This window comes from Falco naumanni, chromosome 6 (assembly GCF_017639655.2).
Source record: "Falco naumanni isolate bFalNau1 chromosome 6, bFalNau1.pat, whole genome shotgun sequence".
NCBI lineage: Eukaryota > Metazoa > Chordata > Aves > Falconiformes > Falconidae > Falco > Falco naumanni.
The window spans coordinates 75521293-75549019 of record NC_054059.1 but is presented as its reverse complement, the minus strand read 5'-3'; the positions used below and the strand labels follow the sequence as shown (position 1 = coordinate 75549019).

Sequence of the window (27727 nt, the reverse complement as noted above, 5' to 3'; positions counted from 1 at the left end):
GGTATAGCTGTCCCTACCACAGGTATCTGAGTCAGTTGAGAGGGGTCTCAGCTGTAGTGGGGGAAGCAGAAGGATGGCTGTTTACCAGGGCTGGGAATCCCCATGGGTAAGGGCACTGGCAGTAGCGCTGGAGGTGATTTCCTTCCTTCCTTTCCTTCTGAATGCCATGGGAGAGAGGTTGGGCTGAAAGGGAGGGAGGAGGAGTGGTTCCAGTTGGGGTTTATGAAACAGGAAAATGAATGAGCAAAAGGGAGAATGAAAAGCCAAAATTAGTAAAAGCAAGATAGGCATTTTTCCTCTGTCTCAGCATCCTGATTTGTTTTTTGGGGGATACAGTAGCATACAGAGCAGTCTGCTGCAAGGAGCAGTGGAAGAAACCCATTACAAGTCTGGAAGAGGATGTCCAGAAATAATTTTTTTTCATGTCCTGCCTCATCCATTCTGAAAAGATATTTTGCCATCTTTAAATTCATGTGTATTCTGTTGCCAGCTGGCCTTTGTGTAAAGTGAGGAGCTTTTCATCCATGTGTGGGTTTGACGCCACCCCATCTGCAAGCCTGTGGTTTGGGTGAGAAAAATGTCCCCATGGAACACAGGGACTGGGCACGAGAGCTACAGCTCTGTTATGCATGCCAGCTGGCAGACAAGTCCCCAGCACAGTAAATGAGAGGATGAGACCACATGGGTGTGCATCATCTGTAGTGTCCACTGTTTCCAAAGACAGTCTGGCTTTTGGGGGCAGATTATGTCCCAGATATCCTTCAGGACAGCGCTGCATCCACTGGAAAAGGCTGTGCCCATTTGGCTTTATTTTATAGGAAGTAAATGCCATGAAACAGAGTCAAAAGGCATTGATATTCAAGCAAGCTGTCCAACTGAACTGCTGACTCAGCATATGTGCACAGTACGAGGAGGAGCAGGGCGGGCAGCTTCAGCCCTTGGTGGGAGATCTTCACCACAGTGTCTGTTGTGGGGTGTCCATTAAACAGTTCATTATTTTATGTTGAATGTCTGGTGCATCAGATGATATAGTTGTGATTTTCCCCCTTTTCAGTGATTGCCAAGACTACTGGGCCAGAGGGCCAGACAAGGTGTCTTGCTGTCTCAATGAACAATTCTAATATTAGAAAAAATAACATAGTTTGAACGTTGGTTCAGAGCACCTACTCATCTTGAGAATCATATACCCTAAGGGCTTAAGGATGTTCCCTAATGTTAATTTTCTTGAGCAGGAGGGGTTTAAATCCTGGTTTGCTGCTTCGTGGGGCAATAACGGCAGAGGACAGGGACAGCAGGTACCTTGCTGGCTGTTTTCTAGGAGGAGAAACATTTTTGCCTGTCTGTCTAAGTAGTCTCAAAAATGTAAACTGAGTGGAGGAAAGCTCTTCCCTGCACTGCCACAGTGCCACAAACGCCTCCTAAACTCTCACTTGGCACCCTGGCTGCCTGGATTCGTCTCTTCTGTGCCCAGAAATCCCTGTGGTCCATGGGAAGAACGCTATAGCTTGTTAGGGTGTGTGAAGTGTTTGGTGTTGCAGTGACAGTGCCCAGCAGAAAAGCTCAAGAGGAAAGGAAAAATTCCGTATTCACTGCAGGACTTGTGTGGTAGGCAGCAAAGAGAGCACTGGCAGCTGCCCATTACGTGGTGAAGTTGAAAGAAATGAATGTACTGTTGTTCGGTAAACTGAACCCTGACTGGTCTGTGCAGCGAGTGACACAAACATCAGTTACAAGCAATGTATCACAAAGAAAACTTAGTAAAATTATTTTGAATGAGCTAAGGGTTCACAGGCAGCCTCTTTTCATTTCTAGCCTCTTGTAACATTTGGATGGTAGCTTGTAACCTTTCCATTACTTGTTTAATACGAAGCCACATTAACTTTGGATAACTCATTGGCCTGCTGGTGCGTCTTCTGTTATGTGGGAGGCTGCCCACACAATCTTCTATTGAAAACTGAAATAAAGGAGAGATCAGCAGCATCCCCATCTTCTTAAAGCCACTCAGAAAGACTAGATTTTTCTACCTTGGCTGCTGTACGCTCTTTTTTAGATTTCAAGATATCAAACAGAGGCCGCCATTTTTCCCATTGCAAATTACAGCTTTACTAGGCAAACTAATGGTACTCTTAGCTCAGATAATGCATTTCTTGTTTGTAAAGAAATAATTAAATAATCCTCTCATTTGGAATAAACCTTTTCTTTAATAATGTATTAGCTTGTGTAAATACAAATCTAGGTTAACCTAAAATAAGAGGTTTTAGGAGATTTTCCGTTCCAAATACTGATTCTCACCAGGATAAGGAAGGATTTTTTGTGTGTGCATCTCTCTTAGTCCGCCTTGAACATACATGAATGTTTGGCAATAATAGTCTCTCATTGTCCTGGCTGTACTTATATTTCTCTTTTCACCTTCCAATGCATGCAGTGACCTCTGCACACTTGAAGTTGTAGGTTCCTGGCTTTCAACATGAATGACTATTACATTCTCCTTCAAGTGAAGGGACCAACTAAACTGAAGTCAGCCTTTAAGAGAAATCACTGCTGAGTATTGCGTGCGGGTGACTGACAGCTTTAGCAGAAGTTGAATGGAGTGAATTTAAGAAAGGAGAAAGGCAGGTAGAAAGCCGTTAAAGGCAGTGGCGTGCTGCTGAGGTCTGCCAGCACGTTTTGATCTCTGTGGGAACTGAACCACCTAACCTCACTTTGTTCATTCATGCACAAGCTGGATACGGTATCAGCCGACAGTGGTATGATAGCAGGGCTGTAACAATTCATGTTTAAGGATGTAATGGGCAAGATATTTTAGGAGAGAAATTTCCAGTGGCATGCTAGTTCTAGGAACCAGAGCAAAGTTCCAGTCCAGTCTCATTTGGTGCAGGACTCAAGCTAAAAAAAGTTAGGGTTTCCTAGTCTGAGATGCTCTTCAGGGCAGCCTGTGGGTTGGTCTAATTTTTGCCATCTGGCTACAGCCTCAGGAGAGCTGTTTTTCTAGGGATCACTGAAATGCCTGGTCATCCAAGTTCAATATTAATCATGCTACTTACATTGCAGTGATTGTGCTTAACTGTAAGACTAAATACAATTGTCACCCCTCATCCTTTTAAGAAACACCATATTCCATAAGCTGCCCAAGTCTGCATTTTCCAAGACAATAACAATTCCAAGTGTTCTCATAATCCCCTTTGTTGCTTTATTAAACTCAATGCTGTGTTTTTCATTCATTTACACATCCTAACAGCATCAGTTTAAGTGGTATGTTAAGCCTTTCTATGTACACCAGACCAACACGTAATTTTCATTTCCATTTTACCCAGTGGCTTCTAAATCTAGAGGTGATAATTATTATTTACATTGTAATTATGCCTCGGTTGAACCAGAGGCTTTGCAATGATCTTAGAAATGAAGGACATTTTTTGGCAAGATCTGGTGCGTTCTTTTACTGGTAAAGCTCTACGTGACTTCAGAAGGGCCTAGGACGTGAAAATTAAAATGCAGGTTGGATTTCCTTAGTAAGCCTTGTGTTTTCTTCTTCCCAGGGGATGAGCGCTCCCGGGAGTCTCCAGCCCCAGCCGAAGCACAGATGCAAGCCGGGGTGGAAGGTGGTGGAAGGGTGAACCGCTGTTGCTGGAAATGCTCTGTGACACAACTAAAGAAGATTTTCTGGGGTGTGGCTGTAGTCCTGGGTGTCTGCTCCTCTTGGTCGGGTTCAACCCAGCTAGCAAAACTGACCTTTAAGAAATTTGATGCACCCTTCACTCTAACATGGTTTGCAACAAACTGGAACTTTTTATTCTTTCCTTTGTATTATCTTGGACATGTTTTTAAGTCAACTGAAAAGCAGTCTCCAAAGCAAAGATACAGGTATGGGAGCTTTTGTTTTTTCTCCTGTGGCTCTTGCATGCTGCTCTGCATCTTACAGACATTTTATTCAGATCAGTCAGTTAAATCAAGCTCGTGTTTGCTTTCCTCTCCAGGTTTGTTAAAAGATGCTCTGAACTCATTGTGTCCTGTGCTAAGTGCTATGTTATTATTCTTAATACGATTTCACTCCAGCAGTAAGAAATCCAGGTTTATTTCCAATACATACATGTCATGTAATGAAAGTCCGCATTTTCTGCAATCACTTCTCAGGAGTTTTCTGTTCAAACGTCTGTGAACTTCATTTTTTTATTAGTATCTTCTTCCTCTACCCACAGCTGACTTTTATGACAATCCCTGAGTAAGCTAAGCAAGCTTTTCTTTTTGAAACTCAGGACTAGTGCAATGCCTTGAACAGCCAAGTAAGAAGTACTGCAGCATTTTCCTGGCGTGACATCAAAGGCCAAGCTCTGATCCCAGTTAAACTGGAGCTGTTGTGTTTATTTCCGGGAGGAAGGAAGGTCCTAACCAAAGGCAGCACTTTGTCTTCAGCACACCCTGTCTTTACAGCTAGCCAAACCCACAGAGCCTGAAGCTCTCGTGGAAAACCCTGAGTGCCCATCCTCCGTGAGGGGCTGATGCTCTGGCTGCTTGAAGGACTGCCTCTTGGTGAGCGCTCCTTCAGCTCCTCTCGTTTTGGCCTGAGAGGTGTCTGGGACAGATGGGATGACTCAGCCTTCAAGATGTCCTGTGTCAGAAAGCTTCTCTGATACATGGAAGGATGTGAACAACATTTTCCCCTTCTGTTACACAGTGGGGCTCACAACCTTTTAATGAAGTCGCTCCGAAAGTAAACAGTAAGAGGTACACATTTCTCAGCTTCCAGCTGTGCCGCAGTGAGGTGGAAACTTAATACAGGAAAAATCTAAGAAGCCAGGGTGCTCAGGAAATGCTCTACCTGCAGATGACTAGGACTAAGGTTATACATGCTGACATTTTGCTGCTTAGCCATCCTTAGAGTTTCTTCATCTTCTAAATCGTTCAGGGGCTGCAAATAAAGGAATTTCACTCTTGACTGCAGGTCTTAAAGCAGTATCCAGAAGTTTTAAAGGCATTTTCATAAGAGGCCGTGTTTCCTGCACTTCAGTCTTTGGTTTGTATTTGTTCACTCCACAGCAAACATGGTTGCTTCAAAGGTGAGATAAATATGGAGGTCAGAGAAAGCAACACTTTAATTTAAAAACAATAACAAATGCTAGCCCAAAACAGCTACCTTTTTGTTTCTTTGGGTTTTAATTATTTTTCTTTACAGCTGCATGTTTTAAATACTGCTGAATTCCTGGGGTGAGTGGTTGTGGTTCGCCAGATCCCTGGGGTTAAAATCAGAGCATTATACATTTTGTTGCTGCAGTTAATTGATATGGTTGGTAGTTTTATGTCTTCCATTTAATTAAATGATGGCTGAGTTGAAGAGCAGGTGCAAGCCCTGCAGCCTGTTTGGGTTGCAGGGGTACATCATTACAAGTAAACTTGCAGCAGGCTTGGTAAAGAATGTGCATTTGTGTGTCTGACCAGCAGGTTGAATAGGGTTAATTTACAGAGTATTTTCTTGGTGTCGGGGTAGACTTGGGCATTTGTAGATACCGCTTTGATTCCTAGCTTTGCTGCAGGTTTATTTTATGGTTTTGAGCAAGTCACTACAGACCTCTGATTTCCTTGTACTCTGTTCATTTGGATGAAGCAGTCCTTTAGGGAGGAGGGAGAACTGTCCCTCACCATGTGTTTACATAGCGTTTGCCTCAGCATGCCCAGTGTCTAAACTGCGACCTTTCAGTGATGCTGCAGTAAGAACTACTGGGAAAAGAATTACTGTTCATCTGCTTGCTCCACACAGCTGAGATGTCACATGCATGTACATCAGAAAAGCCAAGCATTGCATTCCAGCATCCCCTCTTAATTATTCCTCCTTTTTATGTATTTTTTTATATATATATATATATATTACGTATTTTATATATATATGCATATAGAGGGAGAAAGACATGTACAAAGACTCTGTAGCTCTATATGAGGCATTACCATCTTCAGGAAAGCTTGCACTCAGGGCATAGTTGGACATGTTAGGGAGGCATTTCATGGACTTCTGGAAAGTTAAAATGAGAAAATTCTGACCTGGAACTAACAAGAAACTTGCTTAATTGCTTTCTGCTTCTTTTATCCTTCACCTTCATTTATATTTTATATTTTATCTGAGCTCTCTGGCAGGAATTTGCAATGAGATAAATGAAAAGGTGGTAGTGGGAGAGGGTGGAAATATGGCATCTAAGTCACCTTAGCAGTGAGGTAGTGAAGGAAGGGATTCTCACATCTTGCCTATGCAGGTTGCTAAAATCCACAGGCACCTAATGTTTTTTGGCAGCAAAGCCCACCTGCGCAGCCACAGGGCTGGGCAGCTCAGCCTCCCGCAGCACAGCAAAGAGCATGTAAAGAACAGCAAACATTACGAAAAATGCACAAAAGGAGGATGATAAAATGTAGCAACAGTGAATAGATGTATAGTCCTTCCTATACAGGTTATATGGTTTATTATGGTTTTTAATTCCTATTGTATTGTACCAGTATGTGTATATACTATGCTGTAAATATATACATTTGTATGTTTTGTAGTCTTCACAGAAAGACATACCTGTCACGGACACAAACCAGTTTAGTGCTGCACAGATTTTTATATTTTTCCCCCCATTTTATAGCCTATATACCTGTAATAAATATTTCCACCAATATTTTATAGTAGCACATTCAATTTAAGAGCAGGTTTATTCAGTTTCTTTATGAGAGTTTGAGTACTAGGCAATAATGTAAAATATTAAGGATTTCTGATTGACCCATATTGCATGGTAAGGAACTTGCTGTTTGAGCTGAAGTGGACTATCAGTTGTGTCCGCAGCGTGGGGAGAGAGTCACTCTTCAAAGCAAACCAAAACTCATGCATTCACATCCAAATTGCTGTAGGCTCCCTGTGCAGCTCCATCAAGTGCCAGAGTTGTGCCCCAGTGTAGACTGCTCAGGGAGAACGTGTCCCACGCTCACTTGGCGCAGGACTGCATGTGTGGGGAGCAATGCAGAGAGCTCTGGCAGGCCAAGAAGAGCATGCCAGGGTCAGAGTCACTCTCTTACTTCTTGTGCAAGTGCTTACTAGCTTAAAATAAAATTACAGTAACTAAATTACCATTCATTTCAACCATTGCCCAGACCAGAAATAACACATGTAATGATTTATGTGACTAATGGATCATTTAAGAGTACTTTATTTTGGCTTCATACTTTTTGCTTCCGAACTGCTTTATAAAATGACATACTTAATCTGATGAGCTACCCTCCGTCATACCTACATTATTAATTTATGAGGTAACATAAATTAAAAGCACTAGAGCTTAAAACTCCCTGGCTACATGAAAGATTAAATTAAAATCTCTGTAAGGTAGTGCTTAGCTTTGTGTATCTCTAGGCAGGACAAAACACACCTTTTATAAAGATTCACTCTGTGTGTGCCAACGGGGGGGAATAACAGAGGGTTGGGTTCACATTTTAGAAGGATAATACCTCAGAAAGCTTGTTTATTTGGATGGTATGATCTTATCTAATGTTTTTTTTGAGAAGGAAAAGGCAGGACTTTCCAAAATGATTTGAGTGATTATTTATTTATTTATTTGTTTGTCCTTTAGATCTTGATTTTTATTTTATAAAGCATTAGGGCAAAAGGAAAAAGCAGAAGCTAAAACTATATCTTTTTTTACAACCTTGAATGCACCTGATGAAAGAATGAAAGAATGAATGAAAGAATCATCATACGTACCTGCACTGATCTGCAACCACACTTGAGCATGTTTTAATATGTTCTTTTTCACTGAATCAGTGAAATCACCTTTTCACTGTCTCTATACTGCCCCCCAAATCAGCTGCCACTAATCTTTCAGAATTTGAAGATTTTTCTTCGAAAAGAAAGAAAAAAATTGCAGGTAACACCAAAGTATAGTTATTTCTTTGAAGCTGAACCAAACTACTGGGGCAGCAGTGGTAGAGGGACTAATATAGTAGGTCTCACTCTGTTTAACCAACATACTAACTTCACAAGAGACTTTTGCTTTATATGCATATGGGCTCAGAATTGAGACTTAGCTCTTCAGTGGCCAGAAATTATCGGTGCCACAGCTTCACGTGATGTCCAGGAGAATGTGGGCCAGTTTCTAAATGTGTTTCACATGTATTTCTGGTAGCGTGGAGGAGACAAGGCACTAGCCTGGCAATCCCCAGTTCCAGGAGTTGGGTCCATTACTCCGATCCTAACTCATATGAAAGTGCAACTCACTGCACCGTAGGCACTGCCCTCCTCTTCTGCAGCAGGCAGAGAACCTGGCCACGCAGCACTGTAACCAACTGCTTGGCCACAATACCCCCACTCGAAGGGGGAAGAAGGTCAGAGCTTGATTTGGCATGACTGAATACTTTTTTACTATTGATTTTCAGCATTTCGTATTCATGAGTCTATCTTACCCAGCAGCATTAAAATGTTGCAGTGTGGTTGACTTTTGACATCCTACTGATTTATATTACTACTTAGGTGGGAGCTTCACCACCAGAGCAGACAGCATTAACAGAGTCATAAATAAGCTATGAAGGCATCAAGACATGATGAATGTAAGTGTTTTTAGCAAACGTCACCCAATGAAGCATGTTTTCTTTCAAAAAACTTCAGTTAATAAACTCTTTGTCTAGTTCAGTACATTAGCCTTAAAATAATACCTATTTATTTTGTGTTCCTCAAAATAAAATCACTTTACAATTCAAGTTCCCATTAGCTTGTTGGGGGAAAAAAGGCAACAACCGAAAAAACCAAAAAGAACCCATGAAATTAAAAGATATAGCATCAGATTCTTACTTGAGTTAGTTATAATCCAGGCGTAACTCCAGATTAAGTCAGTTGGATCTCTATAGCAGTCTTTCAGGACTTATCTTTGTGCTTGGTATTGAAGCGATTACTTAAAAGAAGATGCAGATAATATTGTGCAAGAGGTTTATCATATTTGTAGTCATCTGTATCTCCCCTGAAGACATCTCAACTGTTGTTGGTATGTGTTATTGATGGGCCACTGTTTCACTTCTGAGACTTTTCACTGAACCTGCACTTTTCTTCCAGGGGTTCTGGCTGAAGACAAGGCCAAATTGTACTAGCAGCAAGTAGCAGTAGTAAGGAAGCCTTCTGCTGGAACAGCATGGTGTTTGTGGTAGGGGCAGTACTGATGGGCATCTGTCTGGTGTCCATACATACATCATACAACATCAGGCTTGGTCAGGGAACATATTATTTGAGCTTAGCTCAGCTGAAGCCCAAGCCACGGAGCTCAGGATGATGCTGTTGTTAAATTCTGTTTCTCAAAGTAAAGTAATTACCTCTTCCTGACGAAACCTGTGGTAGCTGCTGTCTTTTTCGTTTTGAAAAGGAAAGTGTGTCCCTGTGGGACATGGGATAGGGGTGCATCACCCCACGGGAATTCTGGATGTGCCTTCTCACTGCTGCCTTGACATAACACAGCGATGCTGCATTACTGCCAGGTGACCACATAAGTCATCATTTCAGCTGCTTCCCTGGGGAGACCTGTTTTCTTAGTTGATTAAAGATTAATGTCATGGTATCTTGCTCTTTGTGGCTCCTGAAACAAAAATTCCTCAGCCGGCTGTCAAAAATAAGCTCTTCAGGCTGCCTGTTCTTGAGAAAAGAGGTAGTCCTCCAGCTCCAGAGTTTTTCTGAAGTAACCTCCTGTTCACAGAAGTCTTCTCTACAGACTAAAGACAGTACCAGGAGTTAGATTAGCAAGGAAATCTGCCACAGCTCCTCAGTGCCACAGTGTGTATTCCAGCACTGCCAGCTTGAAGCTGAGTACCTGCTTTCCTCCCAAAATGTATGGGGAGAGCAAACACCTACAGAGGAGACACAAATGTAAGGCATGTAAGGTAAACAGCAGGAAAGGCTGAGGAAGAACACAGTCTGTTAGCCAAAGTAGCTGCTAGTGGGAGACCTCCACCATCCCAGAGTTAGGTGCCTAACTAGAGTTGTGGCACTCCTTTTGATGTATTCCACTGAAAAGCTTAAAAATCTGCTCCCAGAGGCATGTTCAAGGTGGTAGTTTTTCTGTTCCTCAAGTGCATGCTACGGGAGCTTACATTGGAGCTACCTACATTGGACTCACAATGTGAGTGGCTGGCAGGACGCCCCAAAATTAATGCTGAAGTCCCACTTTCTCTGGAGGTGGCTCTCACAATGCGCAGCCTGCATGGTGCTCTCAGGAACGTAAGGTGGCATTTATATGCTTACCTCCTTTCTGAACCTACCCCGGCTTTTACATATCCTCAAACACCTTCACGAGAAGTTCTTCAAAATTCTGTTTGACTAGTTTGCTAATTCCTTCTATTCAGGTAGCTAATACTGCCTTGTGGTTTAGCTTTTGTGAGAAAATGGTCGCGGGTCCTTCTTTAGGAAACCAGTCCTTTCTAGCTTAGTCTCGCAGTTTATACTTGGAGATTGCATTTGTATTTCGGACCATGATGTTCTGAAAAGAGCTTAACATTGATGCAATGTGAAAAGCTTCCCCTTAATCTGAAGATCCTTCATTTGTTGAGGATCACCTCTTCTGGGCCTTTGGACCTTTGTGGAATGCTAGTTGAGAATAAAAATTGGGTACTGCCCGATTAGGAGGAACACATGTTCTTTAATCTTGAGCTTGGTTTGCAAAATCACTCCAAGGATGATTGAATTAAGTGATGTCCTATAATTTTGTCTTCTTGCTCCATTATTTTTGTCTTCTCTGCTGTGGCTTGAGCAGATGCTCTAAAATAATCACATTATATGCCTCCTATGAGGTAACAGTGCTTGAGGCAAGGACTAGAAGGGAAGTAATTGCTCTTGTTACCTGCAGACAGGGCATGTGCTATGAAACAATGTGTTTATGTAATGGCTTTTGCTTGGGAAAAATGTGGTGTCTTGCAGCACTGAACAATCTTCTGGTCAGTAGTTGAAGTGCATTTCATTCACTGGCTCTCCCTCTGGTTAGGAAAGCAAGCTGCCAAGTTTCCATGCTGCTAGGGCTTTTCTCCCAAGAGCTCAAGAGCAAATCCACCTGTACCGATCCTGCCCATGCTGATCTCTCTGCACTGGCTGAGACTGTGGAACCAAAGCAAGCCAGGCTGAAGGGACCTCAGAGGTCACCTCCTCTCTTCGCCGCCTCCAGGCATAGACCTGCATGCACAAACAGGAAAGTAACTGCATTTTATGGCTGGCAAAGGAAAAAAGGGACTGGGACAAGAGTGTGTGATTGTGTTTACTGTGCGAGGAAAGAAGCAGAAAGCTGAGGTGAGCATGGATATGGTGTTTTTTCCAATTGTAATCATCACAACATGGAAGAAAACAGAGTTCACAGCTGGCCTTTTTGCAAAATGTGTTTCACCTGTCATTTGTATCAAGTACCTTGATACCCAGCACACAAACTCATTGAGCAGAGGGCACTGTCCTAGACAGGTTCTCCCATGTTGTTTACAACAGCAACAAAAACTACAACAAAACTCAGGAAGGAGTGATAAATAATTATGCATTTTTTTCAGCCTAGATCTGGTCAAAATACCTTGAAGGCAGATACCTTTAAAGCTGCTTTAAAAAAGGAAAATGCCTGTATGGCAACAGACTTCACAGCTAAAATTAACAGCTCTCAATAAAGACGGATGATACAGTGAGAAGTGTTGGAGGCTGGCAGTACTACAGAAGTGGAAAAAACCTTTTTGTCCAGCTGCCTAGTGGTTATGGACCATGTCCAGATTTCCCAGGATTGTTTGTGTTTGTATAAAAAAGCAGCCTTATATAAATGCACAAGTACCTGGCTAAAGATCCTGTTCAGGCTGGGTCTGTGGCAGCTGGCCACCCTTACTTGTTAGGCAAAGCTATAGCTGGTAAAAAGGGAGAAATAGCCAAAGGTGGAGGTTGGCAGCAATGTAGGTATATGAGTAGGGCATCATAAATCGAAAAACCCTGTCAAGCAGCTACAAAATGTCCGTGAACATCCATAGGGGTTTTTTTGGAGGGAAACAATAGTAAGATATGAGCTGATGGGCAGACAGGTTCATATATAGAATCACAGAATCATAGAATCATTTAGCTAGGAAAATCCTTTCCTGAGATCATCAGGTCCAACCATTAACCCCAAGACTGATAAGCCCATGTCCCTCAGCACCGCATCTATGCATTTTTTAAACACCTCCAGGGATGGCGACGGCACCACCGCCCTGGGCAGCCTGTCCCAACGCTTCACCACCCTTCCCGGGAAGAAATTTTCCCGATACCCAACCTAAACCTCCCCTGGCGCAACGTGAGGCCGTTTCCTCTCGTCCTGTCGCTCGTTATCCGGGAGAAGAGACCGACCCCCGCTGCCTACGGCCCCTGTCAGGTGGCTGCGGAGAGCGATCAGGTCCCCCCTGAGCCCCCTCCTCTCCAGGCCAACCCCCCCAGGTCCCTCAGCCGCCCCTCACAAGGCTGGTGCCCCAGCCCCTGCCCCAGCCCCCTGCCCGGCTCTGGACACGCTCCAGCCCCTCCACGTCCCCCTGCAGTGAGGGGCCCAAAGCTGAACACAGGGGTCCAGGGGCGGCCTCACCGGTGCCCAGCGCAGGGGGACGGGCACTGCCCTGGTCCTGCTGGCCACGCTGTGTCTGCTACAAGCCAGGATGCTGTTGGCCGCCTTGGCCACCTGGGCACACTGCTGGCTCCTGTTCAGATGCCCATCAACCGCACCCCCAGGCCCTTTCCCACCAGGCAGTTCCCAGCCCCCTGCCCCAGCCTGTAGCGCTGTGTGGGGTTGCTGTGACCCAAGTGCAAGACATAACACTGAGCCTTGTGGAACCTCATACAACTGGCCTTGGCCCATCGGTCCAGCCTGTCCCTTTGCAAAGCCTTGCTGCGTTCAAGCAGGTCATCACTCCCCCCCCAACTTGCTGTCATCTACACACTTACTAAAGGAGCACTTACTCCCCTTGTCCCGATCATTGAGAAGGATATCAAACAGGACAGGCCCCAACACTGAGCCCTGGGGAACACCAGTTGTGACCAGCCACCAGCTGCATGTGACTCCATTCACCACCAGTCCTTGGGCTCGGACGTCCAGCCAGCTTTTAACCCAGCACAGCATACACCTGTCCAAGCCAAGCAACCAGTTTCTCCAGGAGAATGCTGTGGGAGACAGTGTCAAAGGCTTTACTAAGGTCTAGGTAGACAACAACCACAGCCTTTCCCTCATGCACTAGGTGGGTCATCTTGTTGTAGAAGGAGATCAGGTTCATCAAGCAGGACCTTCCTTTCCTAAACCCATGCTGGCTGCACCTGATCCCCTGGTTGTTCTGTTTGTGCCATGTGATGGCACTCAGGATGATATGATGATATGCTTTGTAGCTATCCCTGGCACCGAGGTCAGGCTGATAGGCCTGGAGCTCCACGGATCCTCCTTCCTGCCCTTCTTGTAGATGTGCTTGCACACCCATGTACGACCATTTCTGTGTTTTCCAGTGCTAAAACACTTTTGCAGGTGGTAGCTTCTGCCAGGGAGTCCGATCCAAAATAGGGAAGACAAACCAGATCTGGTTTTGTTACTTTGTTCGCCTGCTTTCGGTGACAGTCAGTGAAGGCGACTTCAGCCTAACTGTGGAAAAGAAACAACCCCGCTGTTGGTCTGTTTGTCAGTCCTTGGGTTTAGGGCTAAATCTCAGCAAGTTTAAAGGAAAGAGCCTCATTTATTTTATGGTCTTTGCCATGTCATTTGGGTCTCTTGTTCTTCAGCAAGCCTACACTAACCAAATCCACTGTGGCCGCCTGATCTGTTCCCTGTCCCTCCTTTCTCCGACTGAGTGCTTCCCCACATGGAGCTGGTGTCAGTTGCTTCTGGTTTGTTAATTTATAAATTGTGTTCCTTCTCTTTGGAGCCGGGGGGGCTGTTTACTTATTTACTGAAGCTATGACTTCACAAGCACTTAAGAGACCGATGCAACATTTCCTTCATATCTTTGAAAACCTTCCACTGCCTCAGTGAAACATTCAAGCTCCCACAGGGGAAACTGGCCTCTGGCAGCCTTACATGAAGGATGGTATCTCCCGTCTCTTTCAGCAGGCGCAAATGTTAAATCCCATGGATCTCAAGTCATCGTGAATGTCCCTTCAGTGACAGGGTGCTGTTAACCTTCATGTAGTACTTTGCTAACACGGGGCACCCTTGGATGGGATGAGTCCAGGTCCATTTGCTACAGGAGGACTCAATTTCTTTATGTTATCTGGCATTTGCCTTTCCATTGCAGCTAAAAAATGTTTTGCTTTGCCAAAATACTGGGTCTTTTTAACTTAATTCTCTTCACTGTTTCTATTGTAGAGGCCAGCCAGGCCAACTGAAAATTGTATGCTACTTCTTCTGCACTGAAACTACAGCTTTCTTCACTAGTCCATCTTATTATGCTTTCAGCTGGAGTACGTATAGATTACCAAGTACAGAAGGATAATTTTTCAGCTATGAAAAGCTCTCTTACTAAATAGCACACTAGAAAATAGTGAGAATTGCACCTCTGCTTTCAGTGCCTCCTAACAGTACCTAGAATAAAAATTAAGCTACAGCTCTGTAATGCTGTCTGATATTTTTACTATCTAACAAATGGTGCTGCTGTTAGACCATCTCACCATGATATCCTGAACATCAGGTCATAGGAACAAGGAGTAATTCTGGTTACTGGGGACCTGGGGAGAGAGGTTTCTAGTCCAACCTGCTCAGTGCAGAGCCACATCATATCTACTTTTTTATTTTGTTAATGGTTAGTGATATGCAGACACTGAATGAGGCATAACTATTACTATTTACATTTATGTGTACTTCATTGCATCTTTTAATGTGCCATCTCTAGATATCCCAAAATTACATGTACTAGAATGTGTTGCCATGAATGGTACCTGTTCTGCTGCTGTTCACCCTTTTTTGCCAGAGCCACCTTAAATATTTGTCTGTCCTCAGACAGTAACATGTTGATTCAGACCCCAAGGATTTTATTATTTTTTTTAAAATTGTATTAACACACTATCAAGTATTTCTGATTAATTTGCTTTTCATAGTAAAACAAATTTTCACGTAGAATTTTCAGTATTTCATTAAGTTCTCTATATTAAATGTGATAAGTCCAGTCAGCACTTGACCTTAGCTGGCACAGCTCCACGGAGTCCCATCACAGCATGCTGATTTCTATCAGAGAAGGGTCTGGCTCAGTGAATATTAGAAATATCAAGTTAATAACTATTTAGATGTGTTCCGTCTTTCCTTCTTTCAGAGGGCAATTCAGGTGCTGACCAGATTCACATTCACCCTAATCCCCTCCAGTGTTTTTTAAAAAGTGTCTTTTGATTCTGGAGAACTGAAGTAGAAAAACCTAAATGTTGAGAAAGAGTATCCCAGAGGAGGATACAGTGACCTACAGCCAAATGATCAGCTGCCTTCCATTAACGTACCTGCAGACCTACGCTTGCTCATGAAATTTTTAGCAATTAAGACCAACCCTCTGAAAGTCTTACAGCATTTAACAAAGAGCTCTATCGATTTAATAGATTTTTCAAACAACTTAACCATGCTGATTCCTATGATGCCATTACTTTCTGCCTTATCAAGTTCCACATGGCTTTTTTAATCGAGTTGGACTCTTGATCATGTCAAAGGGGAACTGTAGGGGGATGTGATAAAGGTCAGCTAAATCATGTACGGATGGGAGAAGGTGAAGAAAGAGCTAGGTGGCATCAGACCAAATGAGTGAGGTGTTTTAAACAAGGGAGGTGGTTTCTATCAGCGTGCAACTGAGCTGTCAAGTGTCTGAAAAGCAAGAGCCTGAAAAGAGTGGTTAGCGTGTGCTGGGGAATCAGAGACGGTGGGCCAGATGTGGCCTGTTGTGGGAGCAGATTGCATGCGTTCTGATGAAACCTAACACTCACATGAATGATAGTTCTTGTAGCCCTTCTATGAGCTACGCTAAAGCAGTAAGTCCTATACAATTTCAATGGACAGCATGCTTGCTGTAGTGTGCTCGGGCATTGAGTCCTGTGGCTAGCAGGGAATATTCCAGCACTTGGTTGGGCTCTGCAGCCATCCAAGTTACAGGGGTCCAAACAAATCACTTGGGAGTATCTAGGGAAGATCATACCAGCAACAGTTATTTCATGTGTTAACAGATTTGTTCCTTAACAAGAATGCACGTACGAACAAAATTTACCAAACTGTAAAAAGATACTTTCTTGACATCTTGTCAAAAGTAAGCAGAGAATTGGCTTTATTTTTAAGTAGACAGGAGTTATAAGAAGGACATTCCTCTTGAAAATCATACCAGTTATATGTATAGTTAATTGTGGACCTTACTTTTGGCTGGCAAGTTGCAAAATGTTGTCTGCTGCTTTAGATTTATTGAACTTTGTTTTGTTTTAAGGATTAAAAAAAGCCAAACAACAGCTGGCTTCCCGGGTATGTTTGCTGCAAGGAACGAGAGACAAGTGGTTCCGAGAAACTAGAGACAAGTGTGTTTCCTCCATAGCAATTGTGCTAAAAACAAACTGTTCTCTTTGTCAGTGTGGCTTCAGACACTTTCCACTATTATGCTGCTGGTATCTGGAGTCTCATTACCCAAAAAGCCTTTGTCTAGCGCAGAACAGTAAATAACCACAGATTTTAGGCACATGTTAGAAACATCTCATTAGGGAAATTTGAGAGAGATGACAAATAATGTCTTGGTATCGATCTAATCTCACGATCCAAATGTGCAGTGGCAAAGCACCCTTCCTCAAGTAACATGGCTACTGAAGGCTACAGATGGATTTGCCTTCAGCGGGAAACTTGGTGTTTGCATGGCTTTGGGCTAACAGCCATGGCCACGTGGCTCCTTTGCATGAAGCGTGCTGATGGCACCTACTAGATGTTGTGCAGCTGACAGGAAAAAGATGCAGTAGTTCATTAGTTTTGTCATTCTGTTTAATTCAGACGTTTTCAAAAGGAATGGCACTGGAAGCTTTGTAGTACTGAAGGTGCATAATAATTGCATCAAAATTGCCCATCTGCAGCTAAAGTGAGATAATTGCCTAGGCGTATTCACATTTGCAGAAGAGATTTTGAATAATAAATGTTTATAAAGCCCTTCTGTCATCATGTTATCCAGCCCTCACCCCGTAAGCCAAACTCTCAATTCATTTACACTCTTTTCAAACCAAAAATATCTCATGTCCATGCAGCTCTGGGGTTGGTGAAGATGAGAATCTGGACTAGTGTAAGTCACCTGAAATTGGCCAGCTCTCCAGCAACATTTGTGAGCCAAATTGAAAGAGAGTAAATAGCAAACCCTGCTGATTCCTTGCTAGTGTTATCTTCTGTATCTTTAATAATTAATTTGGCTAAATTACTGGAGTTTAGGGGTGACAGTACTGATTTCCAGTGATGCTGAACGGTGCATCTTCCTGAGGGGCAAGGCTTGGCATACAGGGTCAGATCGACAAAAAGACCCCGTCCTGCAAACAGGCATAAACATCTACATGTGGTTTCCAGAAGATGCTTCTTCTTCAGGAGCCTCTCTTCTTCTCGGAGGTAAGGCCTGAGTGAATCCATCCTCACACAGACAGACACACCAAGGATATTGTGGGGCTGGCAGCAGCAGGTGAGATGCAAGCCTATCTTAATTAGCTTGTCATGGCTGATCTAACTTGCTCCTGCAGATAATCTAATTGGCGTGGACTCGGCTCACCCAAGGCTTTGAACACAGTCCCTCCATCCTTGACAAAATGCAGACAGCTGAGATACATGTCCTGGCTTAAGTGCATGCTTACCCGGTCAGTCCTTCCTCTGCAGGGCTTGTAACAATTCCCGTGTTCTGGTGCACTCCTTTTCCTGGCAATTAAAGACGCAAACAGCACTGACCAGACAAGATTTGATGATGCAGTTTTGTTATGTTATGCTTCTCCAAGAATGAATTAATTTATTTTTCCATGAGACTGGATACAAATCATGGTGATGTCCCCATCATCATCAGTATGCCTGACTGATTGCTAATAGCTGCCTTACAGTCCTTGCAATACATCTTATACCTCTCCCATGCTCTGGTGCAGCGACTAAAGCTGCTGGTTCTAGCCCAGCACTACTAAATGAACAAGAAGGCATGATTTACAACAGGATGGAAAATGACTACAGCTAGGTGAGAGTATCACCTGCTTTCTACCACTGTGTGCCACTGATCTTTCTGCATGAATGGAGAAGCTGCCGTTTCTGCTGCGGGGTCCCTTCAGCAAAAGGGTCACCTGCCTCCCCCACGGTCAGCTCACTCTGCAGCTCTTCAGCTTGTCAGTCCTTGGTGCTCTAGTGAGACTTCAGCAGGCTGTACCTCTTGGGTAGCCCCAGTGTGGGTATGGCAAAGATGACTTAGCTCTCCAGCACTGCAAAAGTAGCCAGCAATCCTACGGGAGAACTGAGCTGGCGTCCCCAGCCAGCTAGAGCCCTGCACACCTTGGAGGTGTTTTGCACACATGCATCAGTGAGGTTCACTGCTCTGCCAGAGGAGCAGTGCGCTCACTGCTGCTTGGGATCCAGAGGAAAGTAGGGCAGCAAAACAGGCATCGTCTTTGCCAGGTTTCTGAACAAATAGTTTCACCCGAGAGGCTGAAACCACATTGCTGCTCTTGTCACTCTTCCTGGGAAACAATCTGAAAAGGAATTCAGATGCAACACTAAAACTAGTAACAATATGAACTACTGTTCACTACGGTTTTTTCTCTCTCTCAAGGACTTAAGCTTATTGAGTAACCTCTCTCTCTCCCAGTTTCATCATGGAGCATTAAGTTTTGCGAAGGGGCTGAGCCCAGCCACTGAAGATCTTTATTCTAGCTGTGTAGGTGCAGTATTGACAGAGCCAAATTTAATACAGTTTACCCAATGCCCAGTAAAACAAGCCAGATTTTGCGTTGTGTACATCGGGGCAGGGGGTGTGGGGGCTTGGGGGGTGGACAGGGATATGGCGGGGCACTGTGACTCTGCATGGCTGTTACTGAGACTTGGTGAGGTGTCATGATATTTCAGGTAGTATTTCTGAGGTCTGCTGCTGGCTTCTCTGCTCTTACCGAAGATAGTGGTGAAACTGTAATGGCTCAATTGGAAGGAGTGGTGAACCAGCAGTGAAAGCTGTTGGAAATGTCTCCTTATGGTGGTGTACATATGTATGCATGTGTATGTATGTGTGTATATATGCACCATTTAAATACACGTGCTGAGCCCCTTTACCCTGTTACAGCAGGGATACATCCCAGCGGAGTAACGGGCTGGTTTACTTCTGACAGTCTTCATACAGCGCGCTGCAGATCAGGAGCTCTCCTGTAAAATATGAACTGTTGAAAGGAAAACGAAGCCACAGATTTTGTGCTTCCTAGCTCTAGGGTAAATGTGGCGTTGTGCCTTTGGCTGGGGTGGGAAAATCCCTTCGCACAGCATGTCATCTTTCCCTGTGGATCTCAGTGGGAAAGCAGTCTCCAGGATCAGGCCCCAGCTTGTCTGCTGAGGGAGCCGACACCTGCCTTCTCACAGCAGGAAGGCTGCTTATTCTCAAGTATCTGTCTGCAAGCCCTGCCGGGGGCTGCTACAAAAATCCTTTCCCCCACCGATGAGCAGAGCTGGAGCCCTGCGAGGGAGGACGAGGCACCCCCAGCCACCTGCCCACAGGCAAGGTGTTACCTGCAGCACAGAGTGCCCCAGCTGGCTTGTCACCAGCCCCCTGCCACCACCCCGGGCAGAGCCCTGCCTGTGCAGGGGCATCAGGCTGCGGGATGAGCTCTCCCCTCCATTTACACCCCTTCCCATCCCACTGATGTCCAGTAGAAAACGAATGCCCTGGACAGCCCTCCTCATTCTCAATACACCTAAAATTTTTTTTTAAATCCTTAGCGTTTGGTACATGCTCCTTCCTCCACAGCCAGGCACAGGTATTGTCCCCACTTCCAAAAGGCGAAACACCCCCTCAGCAAGGTTTTACCACTCTCTCCTGGGCTGGAATCCCACCATGGCTGATGCTCTGTGCAAGAGATGCCGTGCTTAACCTTTCTACTTCTGTTTTAAAATCCAGATTTGATCACTCATGATTTCTTTTGAAATCAGTGGGTGGTGACAGTCTTCAGCCCACTGGAAAAGTCAGTGCATTAGGTACCTGAATATGAATTTATGTTTTTAATTTGACATGATCCTCTTAGGATTTCAGTGTAAAGGTGAAGAAATCCAGTAATTCCTCACAGCTTCCTCATTTGTGCTGTCTATGGATTATTTGTCAAATTCTTTTTATATTACCTTCATGAGAAATGTAATGAATCTCATCAACAGCAAATCATTTGTCTCTGTTGGTGTACTTTCTAGGATGATTTATGTATGCATTAAATGTGATTGCGAGCCGTTTCCTAACACATGTAAACCTCAATTTTCAAAGACCTCAGGGGATGTTCTAAATTTTAATAACAGCCTCTCATGAAACACAATTACCCCATTCTGGCAGTGAACATGAGTAAACATGCATATGGGGAATCAGTAAAATAATAATTTATTTGTTATTTCACAAATTATACTCTGTAATTAGGGAAAACTCTCTTTTAAGAATGCATTGACCATGTACCCTAAGCTTGGTATATTCATTCTTTTTACATGTGTTATTGATCCTGAAGAGAAAAGGTTAAATATATTTTTATTGAATGAGCATAGCAATAAAATTCACATCAAAACCAAAGAGCAAGAATAATTAGGTAGATTTTTCCCCACTATGTATCTTCAAGGTGTTATTCCATGTTTTCCTGTAGGACAACTGATATTTTTTGCTCCCTTCTCCCATATAATCTTGAAAGCTGCCTGCTTAGCCTCTCTCACATGCTGGGAATATTTTGGTTTGTGGCTCAGCCCACCTACCAACTATTTCAGCTACTTAGATGCAGTGAGCAAATTAACACATCCATCATCTTACACATTCTTCATGTGATATGAGCAATAATGAGACCTAGTCTTAATCTTCTTCCTCTTACTATTTCTCCGGGCTCGGCACTGGCTTAACTGAAGCCTATGCGTATTTTCCTTGCTGAACTGTTCATTCATGTGTTTTTGTTCTCTATTGTCTTCTAATTCCCTTCCTCTCCTAGCATGCATGCTAGATTAAATCTTCATTATCTGAGCCTGTCTCCTTTGCCTAGCTCACACAGCCATGTAAGTATCATTATTGCTTAATATTCGTGTGAAATCAGCATCCAGCAAATCCTGATACGCACCAGCAGTTCATGCTAGGTGCTTTTCCACCAGGGAAACAAACACAGCGCCTGTGCCACAGAGCCTGCAGTCGAGGTTGAGGCACATACCTGCTAAAATCTGCTATTTTTCATTTAACTGTCGATCGCTGACTTCTGCAGCTGCTGTTTGGCAGCCTGTGAAAGAGGGCTGTGGTCCCACAGTACCTGCCAAGGGAAAGCTGGACACAAGGATGAGAACATCGGGGGGATGCTTTTCTCACCCCTTCATGGTCCTCACCATGAACCTAAGTAACACAGCATGTGATGCAGTAGCACAACCTGGCAGATGAACAGGATGGGAAACAATTACTGATGTCCTTACAGGTGAGGATAAACCCAGCATTTTCCAAAGGCCTTATTCCTCTTTTGCCTGAGATCTGCTTTCTGCCAACGTAACGCCTCATTCTCTCCCTGTTCATGTCAGAACGTGATGGAAGATGTCCAGGTCCTATTAATGACAGTGATGTAGGAAGCCCTATGTGAGAAGCAGGCAAATGACAAGTCTCACTGTGAAGCTCCCCCAGAAAGCTTGCAGCACTGAGCCCAGCACGGCTGGGCTGGCTTAACCAAAAGACATCTATGGAATCCAAAGTTGCAAAAAATCTTAGCATCTTAGAAAGATGTAAACCAGCTTTTCCAGATAACAGATAATGCTACCAAGTTATCTGGTTGCATTAATCTATGTCTGAACTTAAACTGAGGTAAGTGCTTACGGAATATGTAGGCTGTGATACATCCCCAGCAGTAATTCTGTTAAATTCTGCAACACCCCCTGCTATGTATGTGTAAGGATTCACAGGCACACTGAAACAGGCCAACTAACTATGCTCCTCTCCTCTGCTTTTAACTACTCTCAGAACAGCACTGTGTCTCCTCCTCACACGCTTTCTGCTATAAACCCAACCGTTTTCATTTCCCAGGCAATCCATTGTACGTGGCTGCAATTGCACTGACCATAACTGCAACCAAAGGGTATCCGATCCAAATTATGTAGCACATTTTGATATTGACCTCTGGAGCCACAGATCTGGAAGAGGGCCAGAAAAGCCATTTTACAATTATAGTCTAAGTCATGGGCTTTATAAATCCGTTATTAAAAAAAAAAAAAGAAGACAGGGCAGAAACGCCCACAAGGCAGGCATTAATCACGGCTAGATAAGGTCCACTTCTCTCCTAGGTGGCAAGCCTCAAGGTTCAGCAGGAGCTGACTCCCTGCTGCAAGGAGACCCTGTGCTTTTTGCCCCAACAGTGCTTTTACCCTGTAATGGCAGGGAGCAGATATTTTCACTGCTGTCCGTGCAGCTGCTCTGGAAGCAGAGTGCGATCCTGGAAGTAAGAATCACAAGGTCATTTTCCAAAATGAAGGAAGGAATAAGCATGTCACAGGAGTAGAAGGTGGAAGACAAATGAACCCGGTAATTTCTTATCTGGCAAACACTTGGCTCTCCTCACTGCAGCTTGGCTTTCAGAACCAGCAAACAGGAGGGAGGCTCATTGCACACAGCCCTTACTGTCTTGCTCAGAAAATCACAGTCCCACACTCCCTGTAACTCCCTCTACCCATTAAATCCAGGAAGATGCCATAAACTGCAGCTGCATGTCACAGAGCTATTTCATTTTAGCCAGAACTGAGTGCTGTAAAAATGGATGTGCTGCACGCTTTGCTGATATAGATTAAAAGGAGTTTGATTCCCATAGTAAAAAATAGTCAAAGAACAGAAATTGCTTTTTTGACTTTACATCAGGTTATAGTACATAAGGGTCTTTCCTGATATTCTTACATTTTTAGAAACCCTCTATCATAAAAGGATATTCATCTGTGCTACAGTCAGTCACATGGTATCTGAGCATCTGTATGTAAGAAAACTCTTTTAACAGGCTCTATTCCAGGCACTTTATTAAAGCCATTACCAGAGGCACATCCAAATGTAATAAACACAGAAGCAGATAATGGTCAGGACATTTCTAGCATGAAATGCACGATCTGTTCTGATAAAGGAAAATCCAGGTTAAAAGCTGTCATTTCCATTTGGCAGTTTGGAATGTCAGTCACATTTCTGAGACAAATCCAGATACCATGTTGCTGAGTCACCTCAAGTTTACTGTGAGCAATCAGTCTCTGCCACTTAAAGGGCTCTTCTCACAAGTCTTCCAGGTGCTATTGCTAGACAGCGCATCTCCACCCTGGATAATCCTGACTCTTCCTCTGTCTGCTATGCTGATTCCCTCCAGAGACGTAGTTTTAGTGAATCCCAACCACCCTGTGGAGCAGCGCGGTCATGGCACTCAGCATGGATGGCTCCTTGTCAGGGGAAGGAGTCCCAGACTTGGCAGACCAAGCACAGGCAGCGCGCTCCCCGGGGCTGGCAAAATCCAAGCTGAGCTGAGCAGATGATCAGGAGCTTATCACAGTGGTTCATATCATTCTTTCAAGGACAATAGAGCTGTATTTTGGCTCTGCGCTTACACCTAAGTGGTTCAGAGCGCTTTAATTAATGAAATGGTAATTAATCCTCAGTGCTCCTGAACTGCAGGGAGCTACACTGTCTTTACAGGCTGAGTGAGGGTACATGGCTAATGCATCCAAGGTGGATGAAGCAGGAGAGCAGTAAGAGAAAGACGAGAAAGTGGCAGGTTGTGCCAGGAGATGGATTTCTTCATGTGTGCCGTGTCCCCAGTGCTTCCACTGCAGGCAGCTGCCGGAGACAGGACAGGGCTTGGCTGGACCCAGGCTGGTAATTCCTGTGTGGTCCAGGTCCATCCCTTCACAGGCATCTCTGAGTGAATACCTCACTGACGCAGACGGGGCAGAGGGGGAGGTTTACGCTGTATTACTATTTCAATAATTTGGATGTTAAAAAGACAAGTACAGCATTTGGACCAGCAGATGGGTTTTCCAATTCATTAACTCAGGAGTCCTTCATCTTGTTCCAAAAAGTTCCTGTGTTATTACTGTTGCAGATGAGGGCTCCTTTCTGGTTTCCAGTCTTTCACAAAGTAAATCAATACCTTCAGCGATGGCTAGGTTGAAATCCTAATTTGTGGATTCACAGCCAAGATCAGGACAGCGCATTAGGTGCCAGCGAGGCACCAGCTCGCTCCTCATCAGGGCAGTTTTCAAAGCACCCCTCTGAACAGAACTGTTTTCTTTGCACTGAGGATCACACAAAGCAGAGCCAAAAGAAACTGTTTAGTAGGCAATAAAAATACAAAAGAAAAAGAACAAGTACATAAAAAATGTCACTGGGAAGGAGAGCAGTGTGTACTGTTAACAGCCTGATCCAAACCACACTGACATTCCCTCCACACATGCACGGAAATGACAAGACCCTACTGCTTTGTATTTTTCTGCTTCCGTGGCACCAGACTGGTCAGAGATTTTTGATGCTTCACCATGTCTTACCATATTAAGAGTAAAACCTTCAAAATGTGAAAAATTCCATAGAAATAATTTAACATTTTTAAAACATACAGATCAGCCCTCTGAAGCACGGTATCTGTGGAAAAACAGCCATGTATCCCATCCAAACACATTAATAATAATGGGTAGCGTCCCGTTCAGAGGGGTGATCACAGCTTCCAGCAGTTTTTAGTCACAAGCACCATTTTGCTCCACCATCTCAACTTTGAATCTTTTTTTTTTTTTTTTTAATTTAGCAAATCTGAAACCTTCTTAAGTTCTGCTTCCTTCAAATTGCTGACTATCCCTCATTATTGCTCTCATTTCTAGTCTCTCCAGGGACTTCAAATAGATCTCATTTTCTTATAATCTCTAAGCAGTATAATCACCTCAGTGCCGTAATCTCTCTGTTTACTTGTAGAATTAATCAATTTCTATCTGATCTCTCTCCCCTTATGTTTCTTCTCTGTTCTTTTTAATATCACGCTTGCTTTACTTCATTCTGAATGAAGCAATCGAGGCCTAATAACCCCATTAGGTATTTATGTTCTTATTTTGTCTCTAATGAGGATGTTGGCTGAAATGTCCAGAGTAGGACATTGTCAGCAGCTGGAAGAAAACTCAACGCCAAATGTCGCTGCTTTAACAGCCAACAGTCGGGGCACAAGGGTGACCCACAAATGTGCCACTCCACACTTCCAGTAGAAGCCAGAGAGGTGAATAAAACTACACCATTCTGGAATTCAGATGAGCATAAGAACTCATAGCCTTGGCAGCTGACACTGGTTTTAAAGACCTGATCCATCCGGTACAACAAAATGCATAACGGGGTCACTGTTGCTCTTTGAATCTGGGGCATTTGTTCCCTATTTCTCCTGTTTCTGGACCCCAAGTTCAGCAGGCAAGGCTTTGCTGGAGTTTGTCATTCCTGCCACGGCTGGAGGGCATCTGCATTTGTTGCTGCCTGACGGATGCTTCATGGCTCTCCTGTCAGTGGCCACATCCCTGAGAAGATGCCCGTGAGCACGTGGCTGCTAACGGCAGATGTCTGGTGATACCTTTTCACACCCTGTGCACGCCCAGCCCATAAGCAGCCCTTTCCCCCACACAAATGACACAGCTCTCAAGGAGAGAACAGGCTGTAGCTCCTTTGGAAATGGAGGCTGCTAGCTAGCTTCAGCAAAGGAGAAGAGGCAAGGGTTACTGACTTCCAGAATTCCAAAATGTCAAGGACTCTCCACTGGGAATGTCTTTGGGAAGTCGCAAGGAGCTGATGGAAGGAGCTGGAAATTTTGTGACCTGCAAGAGCAAAGACAAGGCATATTCCTAGAGCTGCTCTGTGATAACTCAGCTTCCCCTCTGGAGGAAGGACCCAGCATGAAACTCAGTAGTCCTCCTCGCTTCTTTGGAGGGTATAAAGGAGGAAAGCTCATGGCCTGCAGAATGATGGAGCGTGAAACTGAGATTCAGCACCTGAACCATGTAAGAGTGGCCCATCAACCCACAGGCATAAAAAGAGCTTGAAAGAAGAAATGTGAGGATGTAGACCCCTCAGAGTGCAAATGAAAGACAATGTGGCTTGCGTCCATCCTCTGGAACTGCCTCAGATGCTCAGAAAGAAAATCAAGTCGATGCTTTGTACTCTATGTCTTGAGAAAAGCCTTCAGAGAAATTTTTGTTTCCATAGGATCCTCATGTAATACTGCCCATAGTTTTACAGACTCCTTTGTAACTCTGAATAGTAGTGAGGAGAAAATTCCTTAGAGATAAGGCTCCTGAACTGGCACATGCATGACCAGGTTTATGGTTTCTTTTAATATTTCCCTCTGTGGGTCTTATTTATGAAGATAACTGTAAACTATATTGTAAGGGTATGGAAGGGAAATTCCCCTACTTGAAGACATTGTTCTCTCTTGGCTATGAAGCTGGGGTCAGCAGTGCCTTTTGTGTGGTCACACTGAGGAGTTGTTACGGGTCATTAATTTTTTTTTCATTATGCCAGGAGGCATTTTGAAATTTTAAAAGGAATCTTGTTCCAAATGGATGAAAGGCAAAATCCAAGAGCATCCACAGGTGGGAAATGAAAATAAAACCACTTTTCAACTACAATATGTTCTTGCCTACTTTTTTTTTAATATGTTCTGCTGGTTTTGATAATTTCCATTATTTTTCACTATATATTTAGGTAATATTAATTTTGAATTAAAAAGTCAGATTGCACTTAAAATATTCAAATGGAACGATTTCAAAACCTCTTTCAGTATTTGTTATAAGTTTTTTTAACCAGTACCCTTCTTCAGAAGCTTCTGTTTCAGTGAATGAGCATTTTGTTTCAATGCAGATCAGGTAAAAATTAAAATTTACAGCTTCTCAGCCAACATTTTTAGAACATGTCCTCAAAGATCCAAACCACATGAGTTCCCACAGCTCTTCACTGGAAATGTATCTATCTCCCTAACTCTTCATGAGCACAGTCTCTTGGAGTTTCAGCTGCTATGGCTCCATTTCTGTGCTCTCTAATCCTTCTTTAAAAACACAGTGGGTGTTAGTTTTTTTGACTTTGCCTGTTTGCTGTTCAAACAAGAAAGTGCTTATATGGGGAGCCAAAAATTACATATTTCTCTTAGACAACAGGTAATTGATTTCCAAGCCCTTCTCAGTTACTGTATGTCACTTGAGAGACCTAAATGATCCAGCAACACAGAAGCCAATCAATGTGTGTTACATATCACTCTGGTTTTACCACTTATATTGAAATCTTGCACAAAATTAACGCAGCTGACAAAAGCAACATATTGTAGAACATGTTTTCTGAAGGGCTAGCCTATTGGGAGAAAGGTGAAAACAAGGAACGCTGTTTGGAAATATGAATCTCCGAAGTGCTGTACATCATATTTTATAACACCACCCTTTTGGTACCAAACTTATCAGCTGTACTCCTCCACTTCATGCAGTGTAAGACTGCCAAGTTTCTCAGTCTCTCACAGGCTGCTTTTCAAAGCTCTCTGAAGGGTGCTGTTAAATCATGCTCAGGGATGAGGGTAGATGCCATCACAGTTTCTTGAGACCTCCTCACT

General features: G+C 43.7%; 1 protein-coding gene across 1 annotated transcript in view; it reads left to right on the top strand.

The window, feature by feature from the left end:
- SLC35F3 (solute carrier family 35 member F3) overlaps positions 1–27727 on the top strand; it is a 70851-nt gene that overhangs the window by 14193 nt on the left and 28931 nt on the right. The window contains exon 2 of the mRNA XM_040598640.1: positions 3537–3861. Within this exon, the coding sequence (XP_040454574.1) occupies positions 3537–3861 (325 nt within the window). The remainder of the gene's footprint in view (positions 1–3536; positions 3862–27727) is intronic.